The 24482-nt window shown below is 27.8% G+C and overlaps 6 protein-coding genes across 9 annotated transcripts; 3 read left to right on the top strand and 3 right to left on the bottom strand.

Annotated features, from left to right (window-relative positions):
* Positions 1-791: 791 nt before the first annotated feature.
* Positions 792-3277, bottom strand: LOC123260893 (serine/threonine-protein kinase stk11). The gene is made up of 6 exons (XM_044722261.1): positions 2665-3277; positions 2168-2288; positions 1902-2087; positions 1689-1825; positions 1274-1617; positions 792-1088 (listed from the first exon to the last, which is right to left on the bottom strand). Exons 1-6 carry the CDS (start codon positions 3027-3029, stop codon positions 925-927), a joined length of 1317 nt encoding a protein of 438 aa, XP_044578196.1. The 5' UTR covers positions 3030-3277; the 3' UTR covers positions 792-924.
* A 63-nt stretch (positions 3278-3340) lies between these two features.
* On the top strand, positions 3341-4443 carry LOC123260920 (DNA polymerase epsilon subunit 4). The gene is made up of 3 exons (XM_044722307.1): positions 3341-3452; positions 3686-3940; positions 4216-4443. The coding sequence occupies exons 2-3, from the start codon at positions 3710-3712 to the stop codon at positions 4363-4365; spliced, it is 381 nt and encodes a 126-aa protein (XP_044578242.1). The 5' UTR covers positions 3341-3452; positions 3686-3709; the 3' UTR covers positions 4366-4443.
* Positions 4444-4920: 477 nt separating this feature from the next.
* Positions 4921-10330, bottom strand: LOC123260878 (dnaJ homolog dnj-5). 3 transcript variants are annotated; one of them, XM_044722238.1, is made up of 5 exons: positions 10139-10330; positions 6579-8685; positions 6278-6493; positions 5244-5476; positions 4921-5163 (listed from the first exon to the last, which is right to left on the bottom strand). In XM_044722238.1, the coding sequence occupies exons 2-5, from the start codon at positions 8670-8672 to the stop codon at positions 5025-5027; spliced, it is 2682 nt and encodes an 893-aa protein (XP_044578173.1). In that variant the 5' UTR covers positions 8673-8685; positions 10139-10330; the 3' UTR covers positions 4921-5024. The 3 variants fall into 3 exon arrangements, with proteins under 3 accessions (XP_044578173.1, XP_044578172.1, XP_044578174.1); XM_044722237.1 differs by lacking the exon at positions 10139-10330 and adding an exon at positions 9216-9481; XM_044722239.1 differs by lacking the exon at positions 10139-10330 and adding an exon at positions 8798-9023.
* A 335-nt stretch (positions 10331-10665) lies between these two features.
* LOC123260903 (malate dehydrogenase, mitochondrial) lies at positions 10666-13221 on the top strand. Its single transcript, XM_044722278.1, has 5 exons — positions 10666-11046; positions 11386-11601; positions 12050-12322; positions 12406-12735; positions 12820-13221. Exons 1-5 carry the CDS (start codon positions 10978-10980, stop codon positions 12946-12948), a joined length of 1017 nt encoding a protein of 338 aa, XP_044578213.1. The 5' UTR covers positions 10666-10977; the 3' UTR covers positions 12949-13221.
* Positions 13222-13594: 373 nt separating this feature from the next.
* LOC123260891 (proline-rich protein 11-like) lies at positions 13595-16091 on the top strand. Its single transcript, XM_044722259.1, has 5 exons — positions 13595-14004; positions 14109-14261; positions 15015-15170; positions 15230-15592; positions 15667-16091. Exons 1-5 carry the CDS (start codon positions 13606-13608, stop codon positions 15943-15945), a joined length of 1350 nt encoding a protein of 449 aa, XP_044578194.1. The 5' UTR covers positions 13595-13605; the 3' UTR covers positions 15946-16091.
* A 3066-nt stretch (positions 16092-19157) lies between these two features.
* Positions 19158-24185, bottom strand: LOC123260909 (14-3-3 protein epsilon). 2 transcript variants are annotated; one of them, XR_006508565.1, is made up of 5 exons: positions 23735-24185; positions 21254-21560; positions 20594-20937; positions 20348-20476; positions 19158-20268 (listed from the first exon to the last, which is right to left on the bottom strand). XR_006508565.1 is itself a non-coding variant. In XM_044722290.1 (4 exons), exons 1-4 carry the CDS (start codon positions 23796-23798, stop codon positions 20213-20215), a joined length of 771 nt encoding a protein of 256 aa, XP_044578225.1. In that variant the 5' UTR covers positions 23799-24179; the 3' UTR covers positions 19158-20212. The 2 variants fall into 2 exon arrangements, 1 of the variants encoding a protein (XP_044578225.1); XM_044722290.1 differs by lacking the exon at positions 20348-20476 and having other exon boundaries at positions 23735-24179.
* Between the last annotated feature and the right edge of the window lie 297 nt (positions 24186-24482).

Genomic DNA, 24482 nt, shown 5'->3' with positions numbered 1-24482 from the left:
CTTTAAACATTAATGGTATCGCGTCTCAAAATTCGATTGTTATTTTAAATATTTATAAATGCAAAATAAATATTGAATTTCGTTATATATTCAGAGGCCATAATCGTTTGTTACTAGAAGCTATAATTACACAGTAGATCTATAAGATCCATTTTAAGGTTTAAATTACTACTATGCTCTTCAACATAGTTAATGAATTCATCCTCTCAAATATTATGAAGCGTACATTTATATACTAACAACTATATTATTATTATTTTTGACTGTGAATTTTTTCTTATATTTTTATTTTTTTTTTTTCACGTAAACGTTTTATAGATTCTCATATAATGTCTTCAACAATTTGAACAACTAGAAGACAACGCAATTTTGTATAACAAAAAGTATGAAAAGTGCTGGATACTCATTAACATGATATTTATAACAATAAAAACAAAAAAAAACACAGATACTAATAATGAAGTGAAATAATTTTTTCTAACCGGTCAATTTAGAGTGCTTTAAAAGAAAAGCAATAGTATAATTAATATACATAAATACTTGAAATATCAATAAAGACTTATTACAATAATTATTTAATATTAATATCACAAAAATAATTAGTTACAATATATTTGTAACAATTTACAATATATATTTTTTATTTTATCAATATATTAATGTATTTAATAATCATTAACATGTATACACATATCTTTATTTAAAAAGTGTATACGTGTATTATTAATTATATGATTAATCACATAAATATGTTTATTATTAAATTAATAAAAATATTTAGTTTCATGGCAGTATTTTTTTTTTTCTCACGTAAAGAGTATTCAACACTTTGTTTTTTTTTTTAAACTTAATGAACTTTAACCGCCTAATTATAATAGTTACAAACAAAAATTAATCGTTAATGTTAACTTTAAGTAAATTGAATCACGATGGTTTGCAAGAAGTTAATTTTTTAACACTAATACTCGAGATCGGTCTACGCCAACGTCGTTTACTGTTACTAGGTGTTAATTTATTAGTATTACCACTGCTGGATACACTCTTTTGATCACTACTAATGCCATCCAATTCTTCAAGTCTTCTTTCCTCTGAAAATTCAATTAATTTTAATTATATTTATCCTTCAAGATTTATATTACTACTATTTTAATCTTTAAATTAATCACATCCTCATTGTTGATTGAAAAATTATAAATAATCTCATCAGACAAAGCTACTATCAACGGTCTAATTTAATAGTATAATATTAAATAATTTACATAATTAATCTTACCACTTAGCTGTCTAGCTGTATAATACATAGGTTCTTCATCACTCCCATAGTAATAATCCATTAAATATGGTAGTACGGTCATTTTATGTCCTGTATTGCCTTTAATTGGTGGTATTTGTACTTGATCAGTTGTTCGCTCCGGTCGACAAATAGTCCATGGATGACGTCGAATTTCTTGCAGTGTAAATCTTTTCTCTGGTTCTTTTTGTAGCATACCTTCTAACAGTGTTGTCAGACTATTTTCTACTTCGTCTGGTATTGTATATTCACCTTTACCGATATTTTCATACAATTTATAAATATTATCACCTTCAAACGGATAAATACCCGTTGTTATATTATACCTGAGTTGCAAAAAAAAGAAAAACTGTCTCAATAAATAAATAGAATTATTATTTGAGTCACCATTACTTACAAAGTAACTCCACAACTCCAAATGTCAACTTTGAAACCAGCAAATGACTCGCATCCATTAGCAATTTCTGGAGGTTGAAATGCTGGAGTACCTTGTCCCATCGTACAAGTGTCGTCTTCAGCGAAAATATCAAAAGCCTATTGAAGAATTGTTTTTTTTTTTTATTAATTATTAATATATACAATAAATATTATATTTAATAATAATTAATACCTCTGCAACACCAAAATCACTTATTTTTAAAGTACCATCAAGGCTAAGTAATAAATTTCCCGGTTTAATATCTTTGTGAATAATTCGTTTGCTATGGAGATATTCTAGACCATCTAAGAGTTGTGTAAAGTATCCATGTGCTTGCCATATCGGAAACCTCTTATTGGCCGTACTTTCTAACATATCCTGTTAATTATTTCATAGATATTTTTTATGTATTATTTATCTACATTATTAAATAATTATTGAATGAAATAACAACTTACTTGAAGTCCACAAACGCAAAATTCCATAACTAAATACATTTTTTCTTTTTCTTCATTGTATAATACATCAATTAATTCAATAACATTCTTATGTTTTAGTCTCTTTAATAATTGTATTTCTCTGTAATTAAAAAAAAAAGGATTAATAAATTATTATCAAGTTCAAGTGTCTAGATAGCAGTTAAATAAAATTAAACGTCTTATAAAACTGCATAGATATAAAAAATTAATTTTTATATAAGTTACTACTATTGCGAGACTAAAAATAAATTCAGTTATATTTTTAAAAAGCAGAAAATAAAATTTTAACAATATAATTTTTTATTAAATTGAAAATAGATATTTTAATTAAAAATAGTCGCCAGTTCTAGTGTCTAAAAATAACATTTAATGACATTGTTTTTCTTGTCAACTCAAAGAATGTCAAAGCCTGTAGATGTTATTGATTAAACTAAATTTAAAAAATGGATAAGAAATAATTAGTTTAACAAATATACCTTTGTACATTTTGTTCACCATTAGGTATCCTTCGTAATTTACGTTTTTTTAATATTTTGACAGCTCGTCTAAATAATGTTTCTGAATCGAGTACCTCCTTAACTTTGCCATAACTACCTTCACCAAGTAAATCGCCCATAACATATTTACCAATTAATTTACACCGTTTCTTTTTTTCAGCATAAATTATTTGATCAGAGTCAACTCTATGAAAAAAATTATTAATCTCATCTAGATCATAGTTTAAATTATCATCATCCTCATAATCATTCATCCAAGTTACTGGTTGAATATCAGCAAATATTTCATTATTAATATCTTCTTCATCATCATCTGGGTTGTATATTGTCACTCTATTGTCCATTTTCGTCAACAACACTTTTTATTAATTCAAAATATATCATTTAGATATTATTAGGTTTTATTAATATTTAACCTAAAAAATGTAACCGGCACCAAAATACATACCTAAGGAGTAACATTATTATTACTTTAGAATTTTTTCTCGGTTGTAGGGTGTGTTTATTTGCTAGTCGTTCATTGAAAATATTCTTAAGCTTCATACAGTTACTTAAAGGTATAAGTTATTTATTTACCTTCAAAATTATTTATTAACTGTTCTTTCAGAGTTTTTTACTTTTTACTAAATAAATAGTTTGTTAATCATTATTTATTTTACTAGGTAAAACGAGAGCACGTGCATAGTAACTTTTTTAAATCTAGTTTTTTTGTTCATACATTGCACAATATTTTTTTTCTCATAAACCAAACAACGTTTTGTAAACAGGTAATCAGATAATTGAGAGCACGTATGCAATTATTTTTAAGCAAATATTTAATTGTTTATTTAAAAAATTATTTTATAGAATTTTTCAACTGAAAAATAAAATTGATGTAAATTACCAACAATTCAATTTCTTTTATTAGTTAAAAATATTCGTTTGGTTTAAAAAATTGTTTCAAATTCATCACTGAGATTTTCTAATTAAATTTGATTCAATAAAGTTTTTTTTTTTTCAGATTGAATACGAGACAAAATAAATTATGGAAATTCAAGAAGAGGAATTAAATGTAGAAGAGCAATTAAATCAAACAGCTGATCTACCAGATGAGCAAGAAACTCCAGAAGAACCTGAAAGTGTACCTGTAGCTGATGAAGAAGCCAAAGAAAAGTTGCTGAAATTACCTGTGGGAAGAGTTAAAATTATTGCTAAAACTGATCCAGAAGTTAACTTAATTAATCAGGAAGCAATGTTTCTTATAACTAAATCAACGGTAATTCTAAAGACTTAACATCTGTTTTTATCTCAGCTAATTATAAATTAAGATTACTTTGGACAAACTTAAATCAACTATCAAATCATTTAATAAATTGAAAAATTTCATGACTTTTTTTTTATAAATTAATCAAATTTTAAAGACAATGCTCATAAAATTTTGGTTATAAAAATAATTGGTTTGATTATTCATTTTAATTGTATTCAAAATACTCTTGATTCATTGAAATTTCAAGTCAATTTAACAATATTTTTTTTTTTTTTTTTTTACAGGAGTTATTCATTGATTCAATAGCAAAAGAAGCTTATAAGTATACAGTTCAGGCGAGAAAAAAAACAGTTCAAAAAAAGGACTTGCAACAAGCTATTGATAATATCGATGCACTTGCATTTTTAGAAGGAATGTTGGAACAGTGGACATAATTTATTTAATATTATTTTTAAGTAACCAAAGTATTTTTATAATAATTCCAATAAATAAAATAAATTTTTTACTTTTAATTATCAATGTTTATTTACTTTACTAATAATTAAATAAGAAAAAAATTTTTTTATGTAGCCAAATTCGATTGATTTTTGTTCCTCTTTTTTTAATTGAGAAAATATGATCTCATTTTTTGTTCATTTATAGTATCACTGATTGACGAGAGTGGTCAACATTTAAATATCAGTTAACAATAGTGTGAAAAAACGATGGGATATAAAAAACAAAGTTGATATAAGAAATGGATATGAAAAAGAATAGTATATTACACACCTGTGGCAAGAAAATGAGAAATGTCTCAGAACACATATATGTTGCCCGAGGCGAAGCCGAGGTCGACATATATGTGATCTGAGATATTTATTATTTTCCTGCCATAGGTTTGTATACTATTTTTCTGTCCGACAGAGGCGGAAAGCGGCAATTTCGTTTAGCGCAGCGGGCCGAAAGTTGCCACTTTCCGCCTGGAGGGCAGAAAAAAGAATTGTTATGAGTACACAAAAAATAAAAAGTGGATCCATTAGCCATTATCGATAACGATATACAAAGTGCATTGCTAAGAGATCATAAAAACACCCATGTATTAACATTATATCCCTTATTTGCGTTTTGTTTTTCGTCGACGGTTATCACTTTTTGCAGTCGGTTGTTCTGTAGTAGTAGTAGTAGTAGTAGTCGACGTGCCCGATTTATTGTGTGTGTACAGATTATTTAAAAAATCTTCAAAATCAGCGTCACTGCAAAAAAAAAAATATTTTAATTAACTCATGATCATGATGAACAATTAATTTAAATAAGTAAGAAAAAAAAAACGTACGTTGGATTAGAGTCCATATGTTGTCGCTTTTTGTTACCACTGCTGGGTGACTGAGTCGACGGACGTTGTCCCAAGACAATCCGGTATTGAACACTATGTGTATTTGCCCGTAAATGTTTGAGATTACCAGCTTGACAAGCAGCCCAATCGGTTACGTCATACACAGCTCCTTCCATACAAGCGTAATAATGCCATAAAAAACCCATAACTCGTGATTCTGCCCAAATATCGCCCTAATAAAAATTATAAATGAATAATTACTCATTATTTTGACATTTTATACTTAACGGGACACGGTGGTCTAGCGGCCTAAAATTTAAGCTATTTTAAAAAATTTTATTTCTATATGAAGGTAATGACTAATGCTTTCAATTTTTTTTAAACTTATTTCATTACTTATCAACTACACAAAAATGAAAATCAAAACAAAAAAAAATTTTTTTTAAATTAGAAAAATGGCGCTGAAGTTCCCTTCTCAAAAAAAAAATGGACCTGACTGGTGCGTGTCGATTGATCTCTCCCTCTAATCTGAAAAAAAAAAAAATGACGGATTTTTAATTAGTATAAGTTAGTTGTCGTCGGAACTAGAATGAAAAAAAAATATATTTAACAAAATGGCACGTAGTTAAAAGTATTTTTTGAAAACTAGTTTCAGATTCGTACTTTTAACTACGCGCCATATTGTCAAATGCTTTTTTTTATCATTCTAGTTCCGGCGATAACTATACTTATACTAATTAAAAATCTGTCTTTTTTTTTTTATTTCAGATCAGAGGGAGAGATCAATCGACACGCATCAGTCAGGTCCATTTTTTTGGAGAGGGGAACTTCAGCGTTATTTTTCTAATTTATAAAAAAATTTTTTTTTTGTTTTGATTTTCATTTTTGTGTAGTTAATGAGTAATAGAATAAGTGTAAAAAAAATTGGAAGTATTAGTCATTACTTTCATATAGAAATAAAATTTTTAAAATAGCTTAAATTTTAGGCCGCTAGACTACCGGGTCCCCTTAAATATAAGACTCATCAGTCTTACTTCTTTTGCACTATGACGAATTTTACATTGACTACAAAATCTTGCTGCATAACAAGGTCTTTGAGTAGGAATTCGTTTGTGCCTCAATCCGCAGTTCGTACATCTAATTGTATTAGCCGCTTGTTCCATTTTTCGATGTAATTGAGATAATAAATCACTTAATTCTCCCCAAGCCGCTTCAACTTGCCTCGACTGATCGAATGCTTGTCTTCGTTCCTAGAGAAAAAAAAATCTCAATAATTGGAAAATCAAGTATATAAGTATGTAACAATAATAATTAAGTAAGTATTAAATAACTTACCGGTTCGCCTATAATGTCGAAAGCATGAACAAGAATTTTAAATGCTTCTTCTGCACCTGGTTGACTATTTTTGTCTGGGTGAACTAAAAAGGCCTGTCGTTTATAATACTTTTTAATGTCATCATCCGAGCACGTCGGAGTAACTCCTAGTATACTGTAAGGATCTTTTCCTTTACAAGCTAATAACCTTTTCATTGCTTCTTCTCCGGTGCTTGGCAGTGATATATTTGTTTCCAATCTACCTGGTATCCAATTTGTATTTTCTTCTCTATCTAATTTTTTATTATTTGCTTTGATACGTCGCCAGAATGCAAATCTGCTATTACCAAGCCAGCCGTCTATTCGTTTTCCTATGGCATTTAAAAAACGTATTTTGGGAAATGTTGACACTACATAACCCCATGAGTATTTTAAATATAATACAGTGTGAAACCACATGCATTTTAAAAATTGTATCACAAGATTAGTACTCATACTTACTACATCTGAAATTAGATGTAGTAACCATGTACAAATTTTTAAAAAAACTTTACACCAACGATTTGCATATTTGTTTAAATTTTTACAAAAATCTTTTATGGGAAAATCACGATTATCACGTTTCCGATATTTCTGACCTTTTTTTATTTGCTGAGCTTTTTCAGCATGAAAACGTTTTGAATTTTTATCCTTTATTAATTTTTTTTCCTCTTTATTACTTTTACTACTATTACTACTGTTATTATTATTGTTAATATTATTATTAGTGTTGCTGCTGCTGCTGCTATTATTGAGCTGCTGATTTTTATCAATTTTTTCTGTCATCGTTGCTTGATTAAAATTACTGAACGAATTATTAAGATTATTATTTATTTGAATTGGACGTTTTTGTATATTACCAGGTGATTTAATATTGCCATTTTGTAATTTATTATTATACAAAGTTTCATCTTTATCATTTTTCTTAGAAGTCTTAATGCTTTTACGTTTCTCAAATTGATCAGATCTATTAAATGCATCCATTTCATGAGATTCACTGTGTATTTCAAGATTATCCAATGAAACCCAACGTCGTGATAAATTATTATGATTTTTATTATCAATTGATTTTTTAGGAACTTGAATTTTAGGTGAACCATGATCGTCACTTCCCGAAGAATTCTGTCGCTTTAATGAACCGATTTTATTCTTGCTTTTAGAATTTTTACCAGCTGTTTTTTTCAATCCATTATCCGATTGTGTTTTAGCAGTCAATGTATTTAGAGGCAATGAAGGTGATGGAGCTGATTTAGTGAGTACAGATGAGTATGATGGTCTCATTGGTTTAACTTCAGCAACAATTCTCTGTTTTTTCGGCTGTGAATGAGGCGAGCTCTTGGGTAATTCTTCAACCTCTTTTTTTTGTTCAACTGCGCCAACACTAATAGAATTTTGTACTGGAGTAACATTCGGCGAGCTACCAAATGGACTGTAAGTACCTGATTGGTTTGGTACCCAATTACCAACAAGATTATCAATAAGTTGTTTGCCATTTGTATTTTGATGGCAATTGCTGTTATGTTGAACAGGTACTCGCGGTTCATTGAAAAGCCCATACTCACGATCTCTAGCAACGCTCTGATGCCCATTATACCCAGATAAATTATTAACTTGGCATTGATCTGAAACAATCACTGGTCCATTACCGTAAATCACGTTGATATAATTGCCACCGCCAACATCGATTGTACCAATCAAATCATTATTTTCATTTATTCCCAAATGATTAACTGCTTGTGATGAAAAATAAATAGGATCTCCAATATTATTGGTGTTGTTGTATCTTGGAACATCTTGCATATAAATCGGCGGGGATACAGAGTTAACCGGTAATATATTTGGAGTTGAATTTGGATGGTGAACTTGATGCGACAGCGGAGGTGATTGATTTGCTGAATAATTTCTGCTATTACTTGTCAAATAGTGTCCCCAACTCGGTGTCGTTGTTTGTGACTGTGTTGCTCCGAATTGCACATAATTTTCACTTGGATTCTTCAAGTCCGCAGTCATTGCATCTATTATTTTATCCAATGACATACGCTTTGATTCAGATGGCGATTGTTGCCGTTCCGCCATCTCTCATTAACTTCTAAAACATATGGAATAATTATTCATTTATCAATACTAATTAACTAACTATTAAAATGTATTTATTATTATTTTTGTCATTGATACAAAAATAATTTAAATATAAAACTCACTCAAGAGGTTGTAATTTAAATAAATAATTAAAATTTTATTTATATTTTATATAAATAAGTACTCAACAATGATACAACTGTTTTATATGACAGAAAAATGTATATATCGTCAACATAACCAAACTTTTTAGGTCTACATATTTTTATCAATAAAATAATGATTTGTTTTTTGATGTGCAATAATAACCGTGATGTAACGCAATATTTGATGTCATCAATATTATTTTTATGAGATATATAAACAAATAAGTTTTATGTTTTATTTAACATTGTAAATGAACTCACTGTAAACACACATAAACAAACTACACTAGATCTGTTAGTGATACCATTGCTTTAACGACAGCTTATAATAATAACAACAATAATTATAATTATAGTACGGGTAAAATAAATTACAAAGTAATTAGTTACAAACCATGCGGCTAATGGATAAACGATTATGCAGCCATATAGTTCTCTTCAACAAAATAATCACGAGGACAAAAATTAGAAAAAAATAATATTAAATAAATATTAATATTATTATCCAGGCTGTTTTCTTTGTATTCGAGATTACAAAATTATTTGTTTCAATCACTTTTTAGCTGGCATATTATTTCACAACTTTTAGTAGTTTCCTTATAAAGCGATGAATAGAAGCGCTATTTGCGCACATTTGCTCATTATACATACTACATATATTTTATACACACATACCTATACCCTCCAATTTCGTTTACTGAAAATGTGAATATGTATGTAATAAATTATGTTTTCTAATCAATACAAACATCAATTTTATGATCAATTTATTTTTATCATTCGAAGACTTTGATAGCTTCTTTATTATTTCTTCATTGAGTGTCAAATTAATCTAATTAATTAGTTTTATAAATATTTATATGACATGAAATCGCGTATAAATATTTTTATGCATTAGTTCGTGTGTGTGCGAGTATCCAAGATGGATCCTCGGTAAAGAAGAAATCTTTCATTTAAAAAATACATAACGGATCTTATATTTTTAAACCAAAAATTTTATTTATCCATTTTTCACATTAAGCTTAACCTAATTAATATATATTTTTATTTAAATTTTTTTTTGCAAGCTTAATAACTTCTAATTCGATTACAACATAAATCGTAAGTATTTAATTATTTACAAAATAATAATAAATTTTTGTTGAGTATAATTAAAAAAAAAAAATTCAAGATAAATTAATCTATTAGAACTAAATTGATTAACAAATTAACTCAAGGTTTTATTATTTAATCAATAGTAAATTTTTCTTATAAATGCGTGTTTTATAAATCATTTATTATTGCACTAAAAAAGTATTTATTACTATATGTCATTACCTTCATATTTAATATATGACAGTATGATCCATTAATCCAACAAACAAGTACGCAAAGCTAATTAAACAATACGAAAATATTAGCATATGAATATAATGGCTGCGTTCAGGTTTACTAAGTTCTGAGCAGGGCTGACTTTATCTACCAAAAAAATTAATTTTAGACACACTTAAATAAATATAAGTACCTTGCATTGTTTTATTAGAGATTTAAAAAAAAAATAATATAGTTATTTTAAGTTGTTGCTACAAGATATGCTTAGATCTGCTAAGAACTTAGTAAACTTGACGCAGCCAATGATACAAATAAAAATCAATAATCACTATTCCATATTTCATATGTATGTTAAATATATGGAGGGTAGAAGTACTTCTATATACCTTCCTTACCTTCCATAGTTAAATAGTGTGGATATAAATGAGCGCGCGAAAATACAGTGTGTTTACGATAAAAAAAAGTACCTAGTATATTTTTTTTACAGTTAGCTACAGCAGCCGCAGATAAAAAACAGAAATTATCAGGAGTTCCAAGACTTTAATTGGTCTAGACAGAATTTAAAGCGATTCAAAACTAGACTTTAAGTCATCGATGGATGAAATCTCACTAGGCCTACCACCAAGATCAATTCTCAGATCCAACATCATCCGACAATCAACTTGCTTGGAGCCACTTGGAGCTACGAAAGAGGGCCAGCAGCGACGTGTATTGTAGAAGGTCGTTCGGGCGTCATTCAGGGGTTATCGACTAATTGAACTAAATCACATAAAATTTATAAATTGATCAGCAATATTAATTTGATTTATTTTTTTCCCACTAAATAAATTTAAAAAATATCAAAAATGTTGCCACGTCTTCTTAAACCTTCAGTTATTGCTCAAGGAGCCAAACAATTGTCAACTAGCTCTCAGGTAAAAAATATTTCTTGTCTTTATTGTATTGAATTTGACATTATTTAATAAAGCCTTGAAGTTATCTAATGATTGCCACTATTATTTAATCGTAATCTCCGTTCATTAATTCATATATGTAATCACAATTTATTATTAATTTTTTATAAATGATAATTTTCACGTGGGCAGTATAATTTTTAAATTGATAAGTTATCCAATGAATTATGCAACTGATTTTAGAAATGCATAATTTTTGTATCAATTTATTTCATTCATTAAAATTTCCTTTCTTTTTTTTTTGTGATTAATAAAATCGGATGTAAATAAAGCGTAATTAATTGTTTTTTAATTTTTCAGCGAAATGCCAAGGTCGCTGTCATGGGTGCCAGTGGTGGTATTGGACAACCTTTATCACTTCTGCTCAAGCAATCACCTCTCGTAACAGAATTATCGCTTTATGATATTGTCAATACTCCTGGAGTTGCTGCTGATCTGTCTCACATCGATACCCACTCAAAAGTTAAGGGTTTTGCTGGCCCGGATCAATTGAAAGATTCTCTCCGAGGTGTTCAGGTAGATCATTTTAATCAAATTTTAATTATGACTAGTAATCTTGGAGTCACTATGTGACTTCCGTAACGTGTACTATAAAAATTAAAAATTTTAGTTTATTAAATAATGAATTTTGTTAAATTGCACTGCACTTTTTTAACTATTGACATTTTCAAAGATATGAGCTCATCCTGATGTTACACTCATCAAGAGCTTTCATTTGAGTACCCACATGCATTTTTGATATATTTTTCATATATACATATATATAAATATATAAAAAATTGATGTGGGTACTCAAATAAAAGGTCATGATGAGTGTAACATCGGGATGAGCTTATATCTTTAAAAATGTCAATAGTTCACAAGATACAAGGTCATTTCTTAATTATGTATCTAAAGATAGAGAATCTTCGAATGCAACCTAAATACTTATCATCATAAATATATTTTTATTTAATTTGTTAAGGTCGTAATCATCCCAGCTGGTGTACCTCGTAAACCAGGAATGACTCGTGATGATCTTTTCAACACGAATGCATCAATTGTTCGGGATTTAGCACAAGCCGTTGCTGAAGTAGCACCAAAGGCTTTCATTGCCATCATTTCAAACCCTGTTAACAGTACAGTACCTATTGCCAGTGAAGTTATGCAAAAAGCTGGTGTTTACGACCCAAACAGGATTTTTGGAGTCACCACATTGGATATCGTCAGATCTAATGCATTCATTGGTGAAGCTAAGGTATATTTCATCAGATTAGATTATTTTTATCAACAAAAGTTGATTTATTTTTTTTATCATTGAAATTATATTTTTCTAAACAGGGATTGGACCCTCAAAAAGTATCTGTACCAGTAATTGGTGGTCACAGTGGTATTACTATTATTCCTGTCATCTCGCAAGCGAAACCAAGTGTTTCATTCCCAGATGATAAACTCAAGGCACTTACTGAGAGAATCCAAGAAGCTGGAACAGAAGTTGTTAAAGCTAAAGCTGGAACTGGATCAGCTACTCTGTCAATGGCGTACGCTGGTGCCCGTTTTGGATTTTCACTGATTCGAGCACTCAATGGCGAACAAAATGTCGTCGAGTGCGCGTACGTGAGATCTAACGTTACCGAAGCCAAATATTTCTCAACTCCTGTTCTCCTTGGCGTAAGTTTGAATAAATAACTCATCAATTTATGACTACATCATTGTTAATTATAATATTAATTTATTTTCTTACTTTATCTATAGAAAAATGGAGTAGAAAAGAATCTTGGTTTGGGAAAACTGAGTGCCTTTGAAGAAAAATTATTGGCTGCTGCGATTCCAGAACTCAAGAAGAACATTCAAAAGGGTGAAGACTTTGTGAATAAGAAGTGAACATCTGTGTAAATGAATAATAGATTATTAAAACACGTATATTAATATACGTTTCAAGTAAAAAAAAAAAAAATAATAATAAATAAATAACAATTGTAACAATTCGTATTAAAATCTAATTGGCATGTATTTCAGAAAAAAAAAAGAAAAATTTTCGCATTTACTGCAACTAGCGTTAAAAATGTTAAATTACATAAAATAGTACTCAATTTGCGTTCTAAGTTAATGTAAAATAGTACAAAGAATAAATAAAACTGATCAATAGAAGAATAACTTGAATTTTATATTTTATTTTGTATTAAAATTATTTTAAGAGCAAATAATATTGACTACATTTTATCATTATATTGAATTTGGTTTGTTTACATTCCGACTTATTTCAAAGTGTCAAATACTATAATTACTTTTCGACAGTGTCACGTCTGTGTTCAAAGTATACATCAATCAACAAAAATAGTATACTTTGATTGAATACTCAATTGAAAATAGCATTAAGTAGTAAGTAATTTGTGTTACACTGGGGCAGTACTTCATATTGTATTATTATAAATTATCATTTATTGTATATTTAATAGTAATTGGTTATTTGAGTTTGAGAATAAAACGTCTCAAGAAATTTGATTAAATAAATAATAACTTTAAATTTGATAAAAAATAATGACTTCGGAGTATTGGTTGACTAAAAACAAATTTAATCTAAATATTTTTGCACTACAGAACTTAAAATTTAATTCAGGTCTTATAGGCGATGTTAATATATTGAACTGTGATAATATTATAAAAACAGGCCAGCTTAAAATATTTGACGAGATGTTGGCTAGTAAAAATATTGTGGCAATGTACAATCCTAATTATAAAAGTTTGAATAAACTTCAGCGACAATCTTTAGTTGAAAAAAATACTCAACTTACTCCTGAGATGATAAATAAGTATGAAGTCGAATTTAATGAGAACAACAATCATTTTCAACACCTAGTGAGGACACACTTGACTGATTCACTTGAATTGATAAAACCTGTTAATTTTATTCGAAATTCTGAATCTAAAATGACGAAAGTAAGTTATTAAAATTATATATTTGATAAACGCAACTTATACTTTCTTTCAATTAATTTAAATTGTACTTGAATATTCAATTTTATTTGCATTTATATTCACAGCCGACTAAAGCGATCATATCATTTGAACGAAGTATGAATGATAGTATTGTATTAAGGAATACTTTAAATTCATTTATGATATTTGAATGGTTAATAATACCATTTATTAAAGTATTTTTCTTCAGTGATTGGATACAAAATATTTTTAAAAAGGTAAATATTTTTTATTATTAATATTAGTTTCTTTAGAAATTCATCTGTATAATAATAGTTTAAAATTAAAATAAATTACAAAAAGAAAATAATAATTTAATGAAATAGTAAAAATAATAAATTAATTAAAATAAATAATTTTTTGTCATCTGATCAGTCACTAATTTCTGTAATATTGACGATCAAGTTTCACACCAGCATAATTTGAAAATGTTGCAATAAAAATTGACTTTGATCGGATAAATATGAATGATAAGTTTCAAAGAATAAAAAATATCAACTAAAATAGTCAGCAGATATCTAAAAAATTTTAAGATTTCCTTAATTAAATAAATTATGACAAAAAAATGAAAAAAAAAAATTTAACGTGTAGAAAATTTGCAAAACTATAACTGCTATTTTTTTATCTTTAATTTATAATACTAAAATTAATCGACGTTTTTAATTTTTTGATTTTTTTTTAATTATTAAATTAGAACTAAAAAATATTGTTTAAAAATTGCACTTACAGTTTATCAAATTTTTTACAAATGAAAATCTTTTTTTATTTTGTAATCATTTTTTCAGTAAAAAAAAATTCTAAAAATTTTTAGATGTCGGCTAACTTAATTTTCATCTTTAATTTAATTAAAGAAAGAAAGCCAAATAATTTTTTAATATCTCTTGATTTCAGTATCATTAACTAATTTAAATTAAACTAATATAAATTTAAAATAAAAAATTCTATTACTAATTGACGTTTTCATCCAACAGGCATGTAAGAAAGTTTATTATTCATTATTCAATTCAGAGATACAAATTTATCCAAAAACTGAAGTAAGATTACCACATAAACAAATAACTGAGATTAATAGAATGTTATCATTACTGATTGAAAAATTTGACCGCATGAATCAAGAAATATTTGAGGTAAGTAATAATTCAAAAAAATTATAAGTGTATGAATTTTTATAAAAATTTATTTTCAGATTCGCGCTGCAAGTGAAACTACATTTTCTTCGTTAGTAAGTGAAGTACAAAGCCTGAAAATTTCCAATAAAAAAATATCTGATGACAATGATACATTAGTAAAAGAACTGAAAAAGTTATCTCAAATGTTGGAAGTAGTTCAGTTTAATTCGAAAACTGCTGAAAAACAAGCTTCTGGAGGCATACCACCACCGCCACCGCCTCCACCTCTCCCATCGCCGTTATCCTCGCAGAAAACTCCTAAAAATAATAAAATGCTTACTCCAAGAAAATCCTCTATACCACAGATAGAGAAAAGACCTGTTATTACGATGGATGATCTTCTTAAAGTGACATTACGAAAAGCACCTAAGATTGACAAGGTAATGTTACCATAATTCTTATTATCTTATTTATTGTTAGAAAATGAAGAATAGATGAGAAATTTTGATTACAGGAAAAACCAAAGGCTTCAGCTTCAGATCCTCGGCCTGTAATATCTTTAGAAATGCTTAAAAATGTCAAGCTTAAATCAATCAAACAACGAAGTCAAAATTATAAAGTAAGATCTCCAATCGGTCTTAAAAATCGCAACAGGTTTCAAAATGTAAATCTCTCGCCAATTATGGCCGGAGCTGTTAGTCCTTTGAGTAGAATTTTGAGTCGTGGAGAAGGCGTTAGACGAAGACCGAGAAAAATACTTGTGAGTCCTCGAGAAGATGAAGAAACTCATTAAACATGTTTCTAATTAAACTTGACAAAACTTGTTCAAAGACGCAGGTTGATTTTTTTTGAGTAATTTAATTTGAGCAATTTAACATTCAAAATGTGTTTTTTATTGAGACTGAAAGACTTCACTTATTCTAAGATAAAATCAAAGAATTTTTTTATTAAATTATAATAATTTATGTTTATTTTTAAGTAGTTAGAACATCAAAAATGAATTTATAATTTGTTAAATCGTTATTATAAAAACAATTAATTATATTAGATAAACAATCGTATGATAAATAAAAAGTTTTAATGATAATAATTGGAATATTATTATATTTATCGAAGATTTTAGGTGTTTTTTTTTTAATCTATCTGTAAGTACCCGACCGAAAAAATTTCACGTTTTGAAAGAAAAGCTTCAAAAAGTTTTTTAGATTCTTTTAAATCTCTTAAATTTTTTATCGCTGATCTACATCATGGCCATGAGACATTTCTTCCTCGCAATATTCAACATTCATTTCAAGCCTCAATGAATTGTACGTAGGATCAACAGCATCTTCAATTTTTGTAGACTTTCTTTTAATATCAATTCTTTTCAGCAATAATATTTTAATATTCAATTCTTCAACGAAAATAGAACAATTACTATTTTTTTTCTCAAGTACATCCAACAAACACTTTATAAATAATTGTTTTCCGACTGTAAATAAAAGCTAAATTGTTTGACAGTTGCCTTCAGCAACTGCATTGAAATCATCGTTATATATTTTGATTAATTCTCCAATATCATTTTTTTGCATGCAGGCAAGATGAAATAGAGTGTAGCCACAGTACGGACCACTGGTGTTCCGCACTTCATGATTACATCCATAATCCACTAAGAACTCAACAATAGTTGACTACTGTATGGATAAATATAAAAGCGTAAATATTTTTTCGCTGCGTGAAATCGGCAGATCTTTTTAGCCCGAAATGCCCAAATAAATCTGCAATGCTCGAATAAATCTACAATTCCAATCTATCTATTTTCAGCCGATTTTCGCTTATCTAATGACCATTTTTATTACTGGAACACTCAAGCGATAGAATTTTTTTTAACTCTGGTAACTTGATAAATAAATTACTGCTTAAAAAAATTATATGTTTTTAAAATAAATAGTTAAAATGTTTGATTCCCAAGCGTCACACAAAAATGTTGACTTTTTGATAGATTTCACTCAATAAGAAGTTAAAAAATTAATAATCGTCAACTTAAATTCAACAAAACATTAACAAAAAAAAATTTGTGCCGCTTGGGTTGATACTAATATTATTACCTGGAAATAATTCGCATATTGTAATAAAATAAGTAAGTAATGCGTACTTGATTATGAATAGTTAGTCTATTGTAATGAGTTGAAATCTTATACCATCTAGTGAGTATCTTCATATTATTAATAAAATATATATAAAGGGATCATCTTTTATTACCTCGACCTGAGATATCATTAGAAATGCTTCAAAATGTCAAGCTTAGGTTAATCAAAAATCTAAACCACGAAGAGAAAGATAATTATACTCTTAAAACTGGTAATTAATTAAATCTCATCAATCTCTTCTTTCTGGAGAATGTTGAGTCATGGAAACTTTGAGACCTTAACAAAAAAAAAAATTAATTTTTGAAAATTAAAATTAAACAAGTATTAATTTTGATATAATATTTCGCTTGAATTTATTTTGAAATTACTTATAAAATATTCGTACTAAAAAATATGTACTTTTGTTACTACAAAAACTACATTATTTGAATTACATAAAAAAAATAATTTTTTTTTCAATAATATTTTTATTCATAGCATTTATTATACGGCTTTACAGTTTAATTAATTTATTTTCTTGAAATAAATTGCAGTGAAAAATTTATGCTTAATATTTACTGAGAATTCGAAAATAATTTTAAATGTAAAATACGGACTAGTTGATCTCAATATGTATTTTGTCTACAATTATATTTTAAATTCTTAATCATTAATCCTCCATTCTCTTATAAGAAAACTTCCATCGTATTAATTTGTTATTTTCAATTTATTGAGAAAAAAAAAAAAGTTATTCTTGTATAGAAAATTAATCAATTTATCCTCCTTACTACGTTCTTTCATATAAAAAAAAAATTATCTAAAATATAATGATAATACTTTTATGATGAGTAATACTAAAAGTATTTTTTCAACAAAAATTTGTTTGTAAATTCTAAAAAAAAAAAGTCAAATCTAAATAATTTATTTTTATATAACATATTAGTATTTTATTAAAAAAAACTACTTAAGTGGTACCTGAATTTATAATGGAATTATATTGTTACTCATACAATAATCGCAATATTTTAAAAATAAAACACGTACTTAACGTTATACAGAAAAATTTTTTTCCCTCTTCCAAACATTTACTCACTCATTTTTCAATTTAAATAAATAAAATGTCACGGGGGGAGATTGAAAAAATCCAAAGAGAAAATAATGGAGGTAAAAGTATATACATTCATAATCGTCAATATATATGAATTGAAAAGAAGTAATTCTCGACAATCCACAATATATAAAGAGCGATTGATTCATTTATTACCTTTTATACTATACTACTGAATATAATTAAAGCAACTAATTATATGAAAAATAAAAAAAAAATTATAGTACAGATTCAGGAGATTTTTATAGTTATTTTTTATTGTATAATTTTTCATTGCTTTTTAAACAATTAGTTATGTTATTAATTTTCAATAAGGTCATGTATACATATTTGAGATTGTTTATTTTTAAAATTTATTTATTGTAGTTGTCGGCATAGGATTTATTTTTTTCATGAGGAAAAAATACAATAAAAAAAGAAAAACGTTTTATCGTTAATAAAATATGACCAGAAATGTATCTACTTAATATTCGTTCTTTTCTTTACAATTATTCTCACAATTAATAAAAATTTAATATCATCCATCACAATCAATGAGAAGTAGACTTGTGATATAACTATTATAAATCTCACGAAAAATTAGCTTACATAAATATAAATTAAATACCTTTTTGTTTCGGAATATTGAAAAGTAGATGCATAGTTAAAACGAATAAATTGCCCTGTAGTAAGCTCTATTTTCTTATTTTATTTTATTTTATTTATTTAATGATTACAGGTGCTAAGCTATACCGACGAGATTGTTTATTTATTGCGATGGGTTTGAGATCCTTAATGCTATTTTTTTTAAATTCCTTTTCGTCGCGATATAATTCATTTTAATTCATGCATCAATTATTTCGTGCCGCTGTTTTTTTTTTATTTTTTTTTTTTTTTATCGATATGGGACAACAAACGTTTTGAGAACGTTCACAAAGTATCGCGATTGTTAGTAAGAGGGTTTTGAACGAAAAGAGCAGAGTATTAGTAATCACGATGACTTTTTTTTTATCAGTATAATATTTATAATTAATAAATTATGTGAATTGCGAGAAGGAACATTTTATACAACAATTGGATAATATAATATATATTATAGAGACAGAGATATTTTCATCAAATAAAAAAAAATAATATGTTTAATAATGTAAGTTTTACTCTTTTAAATTTAAATCAATTTTCATACAATGAGTACCATAAAAAATTTCATCGGTTTTATGTTTACAATAAAAAATAGAATAAAAAGAACAACTGAAATTATAAAAATTAAACTTTAAAACATATTGAATAATAATTATAATAAAAATAATAATAATAAATGGTTAAGTAAATCTTCGATATGTAAAAATTTTTAATGTTTCTTCGCGCAAAAACGTCACATCAATAAAAGAGTACATTATACACAATACAATAATAATTATAATTTTTTTTTTCATGTACTCAGTAATTATTATTATTATTATGTTTTTGTATACATGTGCACATATTGTAAATATAGTTGTTAAAAATTTTAACTTACCACAAGATTTATTTTCATTTCCAATTATTAAATATAGGTTTTGTTTTTTAATAAGGTTGTAATATTAACGAGTTATAACTGTAAGTAACTAAAGATCTCACATTATTTTTTTATCTCCACCCTCTTTCATAGTCGTTTTAACCCTCCCTCTTTTCTCTTCTTTTCTTCCCACCGCGACATTCAACCCCCTCAATTTTATTTCTTTCTTTTTTTCATTTTATTATTATTAATTATTTTTTGTTGGTTTTGTTTGTTTATTTACTTAATTAATAAGAGTTTATTTGTTGTTGTTTTATTTTTATTGTGTCCCAATTGTATGCGCAAATAACACTCACTGAAACTAAAGTTACGATACATCCTGATCGTCTACATCTTGCGTTTGTTCCTTTTGTTCTCCCTCACCTATTGAAATGAAAAAAAATAAATAATTAATAAACAATAATATTATTAATAGAAATAAATGATCTATTATTGAGCATACCAAGCAAGAAGTAGAAGAAATAACAGAGGAAAAATAAAGACAAGGAAGTAGAATAAATTTAAGGATGAGTATCATTGTCATCGGATACAGGATTGTCAACATGCAGTAACGGTTGTTCAGTATCAGACTCTGGATTTCAAAGGAATACATCCATATATATTTTTTTCAAGGTAATTGAAGAAAATAATAAATAGTAAGGGTAAAAGTTTATTTATAAATTTATCGGAAAGCAATTGAGTATCATACCATCTCCCTGCATGTCCGAGGTCCATAAAGTGAGGTTGTCCCTGAGTAGTTGCATAATGAGGGTAGAATCTTTGTAACTCTCTTCAGATAGAGTATCAAGTTCGGCGATAGCATCATCAAAGGCTGCTTTTGCCAAACGACATGCTCGGTCCGGACTATTCAATATTTCATAATAAAAGACGGAGAAGTTGAGGGCTAATCCTAAACGAATTGGATGAGTGGGAGGGAGTCCAGTCATTGCGATTTCACTCGCTTCTTTGTATGCTATTAAGGATTTCTCAGCGGCTTCTTTCCTGTCAGTGCCAATCGCGAATTCTGCCAGGTAACGATGATAATCACCCTTCCTAAAAATATTTTATTATTATTATTTTTATCCTTTTTTAGTTAAATATATTCAATACTATTCAACAATAGAAAGCAATAGCTCTATATTTATATTTAGTTCTATTTTATACTTTGTATTGAATTTTAATTTTATAAACTCGTAGCATCAGAGCTTAATAAAATTCCAATAGAGTGAAACAAAGTGATATCGCTGCTGAAAGGAAACTTTTTATTTTATAATTTCATTAAAAGTTTTCCTTTTAAAAAATTTGTCAACAAAGAAGTAATTGTTTAATTAATGGATAAAAAATATATGTATATATATAAATTTCTTACATTTTGTAATAGAAGACTTTGGACTCGCCTGTTGAGGCGCAAGGAATGAGATGCTTATCGAGGACATCGAGTATGTCCGCGCAAATGTCTCTAAGCTCTTTTTCAACTTGAGATCTGTATTGACGAATCATTTCGAGTTTTTCTTCCGCTCCTTTATTCTCTTCTTTTTGTTCAATACTAGAAATTATTCGCCAGGAAGCTCTTCTAGCACCAATAACATTCTTGTATGCAACTGACAGTAAATTTCTTTCCTCAACAGTTAATTCAACGTCCAGTGAAGCAACTTTTTTCATTGCCTCAACCATTTCTGTAATGATAAAAAAAATTTTTACTCAATAATTAATAAAGAAAAAGAAAGTACATAAACAAAATAATAAATTCATTCATCCATCAGATATTATTCTGTAAAATTGTAGCATTTAACAATGATATATTGTCATTTATTAGTGATTATTATTATTATTATTTTTTTTTTTTATTGAATAGAGCATTTCTTTATGGTTGTAAAGTAAACAAAAGTAAATAAAGTGTAGCGAAATTTATGTAATGAGGCTGAGAATGAGTATAGAGGTGGTATATAGTAGTTTGTAGAATACAGAAACAGAGGATAGCGGGTGCAGATCAATACTTTCCTTCAGCTATGACCTCCCTTTTTACACCCCACTACCCGTCTCAAGCGCACCCTCTGTCGTCTTTCAGAACCCTCAAATTTAACCCCAACTTTTTTACACCTTTTCATTCTTTTAAATACTACTATTCAAATATTTTTTGAGCCACTTTACGTACTTAACTATTCTTCATCTTTTTTATCTATTTATTTAACAGTAATAATCCTGTTACTTAAATCTAACCATTTATAAAGAATTGCTCAAGTAATTGTTAAAGATTTTAATCCTATTTTCTACCTCAATTGTTCCCGTTAATTTTTGTTTTTTAGCATAAAAATATATGTTATTACCGATAAAAAAGTATACTTGCTATTAATCAAACTGTCCCATATAAATCTTGTCCACTTTAAATTCCTCGACTAGCAAAAATCAATAAAATACAAGTTATTGTCGAAACTACTTTTTCTTATTTTTGTTCGATAAAATCAACGGCTGCAGTATCTTAATATTAACATAAAAACAGTACTAAAAATCATATTTTTTAGCTGTAAATGATTCAGTTGAAATATACAGTTAAGCGATTTTTACTATTAGAGATATCACAGTAGTTAAATATAGTTATTACTTCTATACTAAAATTGCGACGTAACATATTTATAAAGATGACACGAATGCTAGAGAAAAAAGATCTAAAAATTATAAATATGCCCAAAGTAATTAATTTCTTATCAACAATATTTAAAAAAATAATTTTTTTTTATTGCTCCTTAATTATCAGTATTGATTAATATTTTAACTGATTGATAAAATATATATATAAAAAAATTATTTGAGATATTAAATTAATCATTTGTAATAACAATATAAAATATCACCCAATTACCCGGATTAAAAAAAATTTATTATAGATTGAATAATGAAAATAAAATTTTAGGGTGAAAAATGAGTTATAGATAAAAAAGGAAAGATTTTTAAAAAATCTTAAAGGCTACTGTGATTTTTCCCATGGTCGATTTCTCAAGGCCGAGGTCAACAGGAAAGGTAAAATAAGGAGAATAGAGAGAGAACGAGAAAGAAGATGCGCACAACACATTACTACGTACATAGTAAACCATGTTGATGAACTGAATATTGAATTGTCCTGCGTCATGAGCCTGGTGATTAACGAAATAACATAGATAGTAGACAGTAGCATGCTGATGGTTGGATTTTAAAAGTAAAACCTTTCGAGATATCTATCTTAGCTTTAGTATGAGTTGGAGCACGCCGCCTAGCAACGTCGTATCCGAGGAGCTCTTTCGATTCTCTTGTCATGAGTATGTGGTATAGGCTAAGCGACAGAATCAACCGAATAAAGAAGAGAGAAAGCGCTTGAGAAAGAGATAAAGCTAAAGCTGAAGAGAAAGAGTGAGAGAGAACGTAACTGGGAGCGAGAGAGACAAGTACTGAATGCCACCGAGAACCTTCCATTAATTTATATTATTGCAAAATAACTTTTTCTTTTTCTGGATACGTATCACCTAAAATACCCAAATTATTGATTAGTCTATAAATTGTTAAAACAATTACCAAAATTGGTTAAATATTTTTAGGTTTATACAGTAATTGTACTTGATGAAATATTATTAGCACGTACACACTTGTGTCCTTGTCATGCACCCTATCTACCCTCGACGCTTTCCGGTATCCTGATCACCATGACTCAATTATTATTAAATATATAATTGTGATAAATAAATAAATTTATAATGTTAAACAGATGATAGTCGAGGTAATTATTTTCAATAATATGATCGAGGATGTTATAAATATATTATTGAGCTAAAAGACATGAAAATAATAAAATAAATGAAAATGTAAAATGTGTGCTCACCATCATAACGCTCCGCCTGTTCGGCAAGCTTTGCCTTGTAGACATTATCCTCACGTTCAGCCATTATTTATATTATTAAATATAAATATGAACGGAAATAAACGACTTGAAATATTACTTGTAAATATATAAATTAATATGTGGTATTACAATGAGGATAGGTTTTGTTATAACTAACAACGGCTTCTCGTACTGCCGCTCGTGAGCTCACTGACCAAGATGGCGGCGCCCGCCAACAATCGAAAGCAGTTCCTGGCTAAGCGCAGAATCCAAACGCTACAAGCGTCAGAGTCAGACCTTCCTTCTTCCACTTTACATCAACTGTATCGAGCAACGACTGTATGGTAAATGGTATTACTACGCGTTAGTATGACGTCACGTTTTATCCAAAAGAATCCAGGGATGATAGAATGGAAACACCTGCCCCGGTCTCCTACTCTTTTATCTAAAACTTATTTTATTATACTCTTTATTCCACATTTTTAGTTAACTCTTTTCTTATTTTATATGTTATTTTTATTTTACTTACTGCAATTACTTGCGCAGAACGGTGACTACTTTTTATTTAAATAATCATTAGTTTAATTATCACAAATACCAACTTTTATTTCTATCGTGACGTAAATACCCATAATTCCATACTTCAGTTTTATGCACAACTTGAAAAATATCCATATTTTATCTGGCGGGTTTTTTTGAAAATTTTTTTATCGAGTATTTGTAAAATATTTACTGGATTGCTGTTTTT

Source organism: Cotesia glomerata, linkage group LG3 (genome assembly GCF_020080835.1).
Source record: "Cotesia glomerata isolate CgM1 linkage group LG3, MPM_Cglom_v2.3, whole genome shotgun sequence".
NCBI lineage: Eukaryota > Metazoa > Arthropoda > Insecta > Hymenoptera > Braconidae > Cotesia > Cotesia glomerata.
The sequence above is the reverse complement of the archived record's forward strand: the minus strand, read 5'-3'. Positions and strand labels throughout refer to the sequence as shown.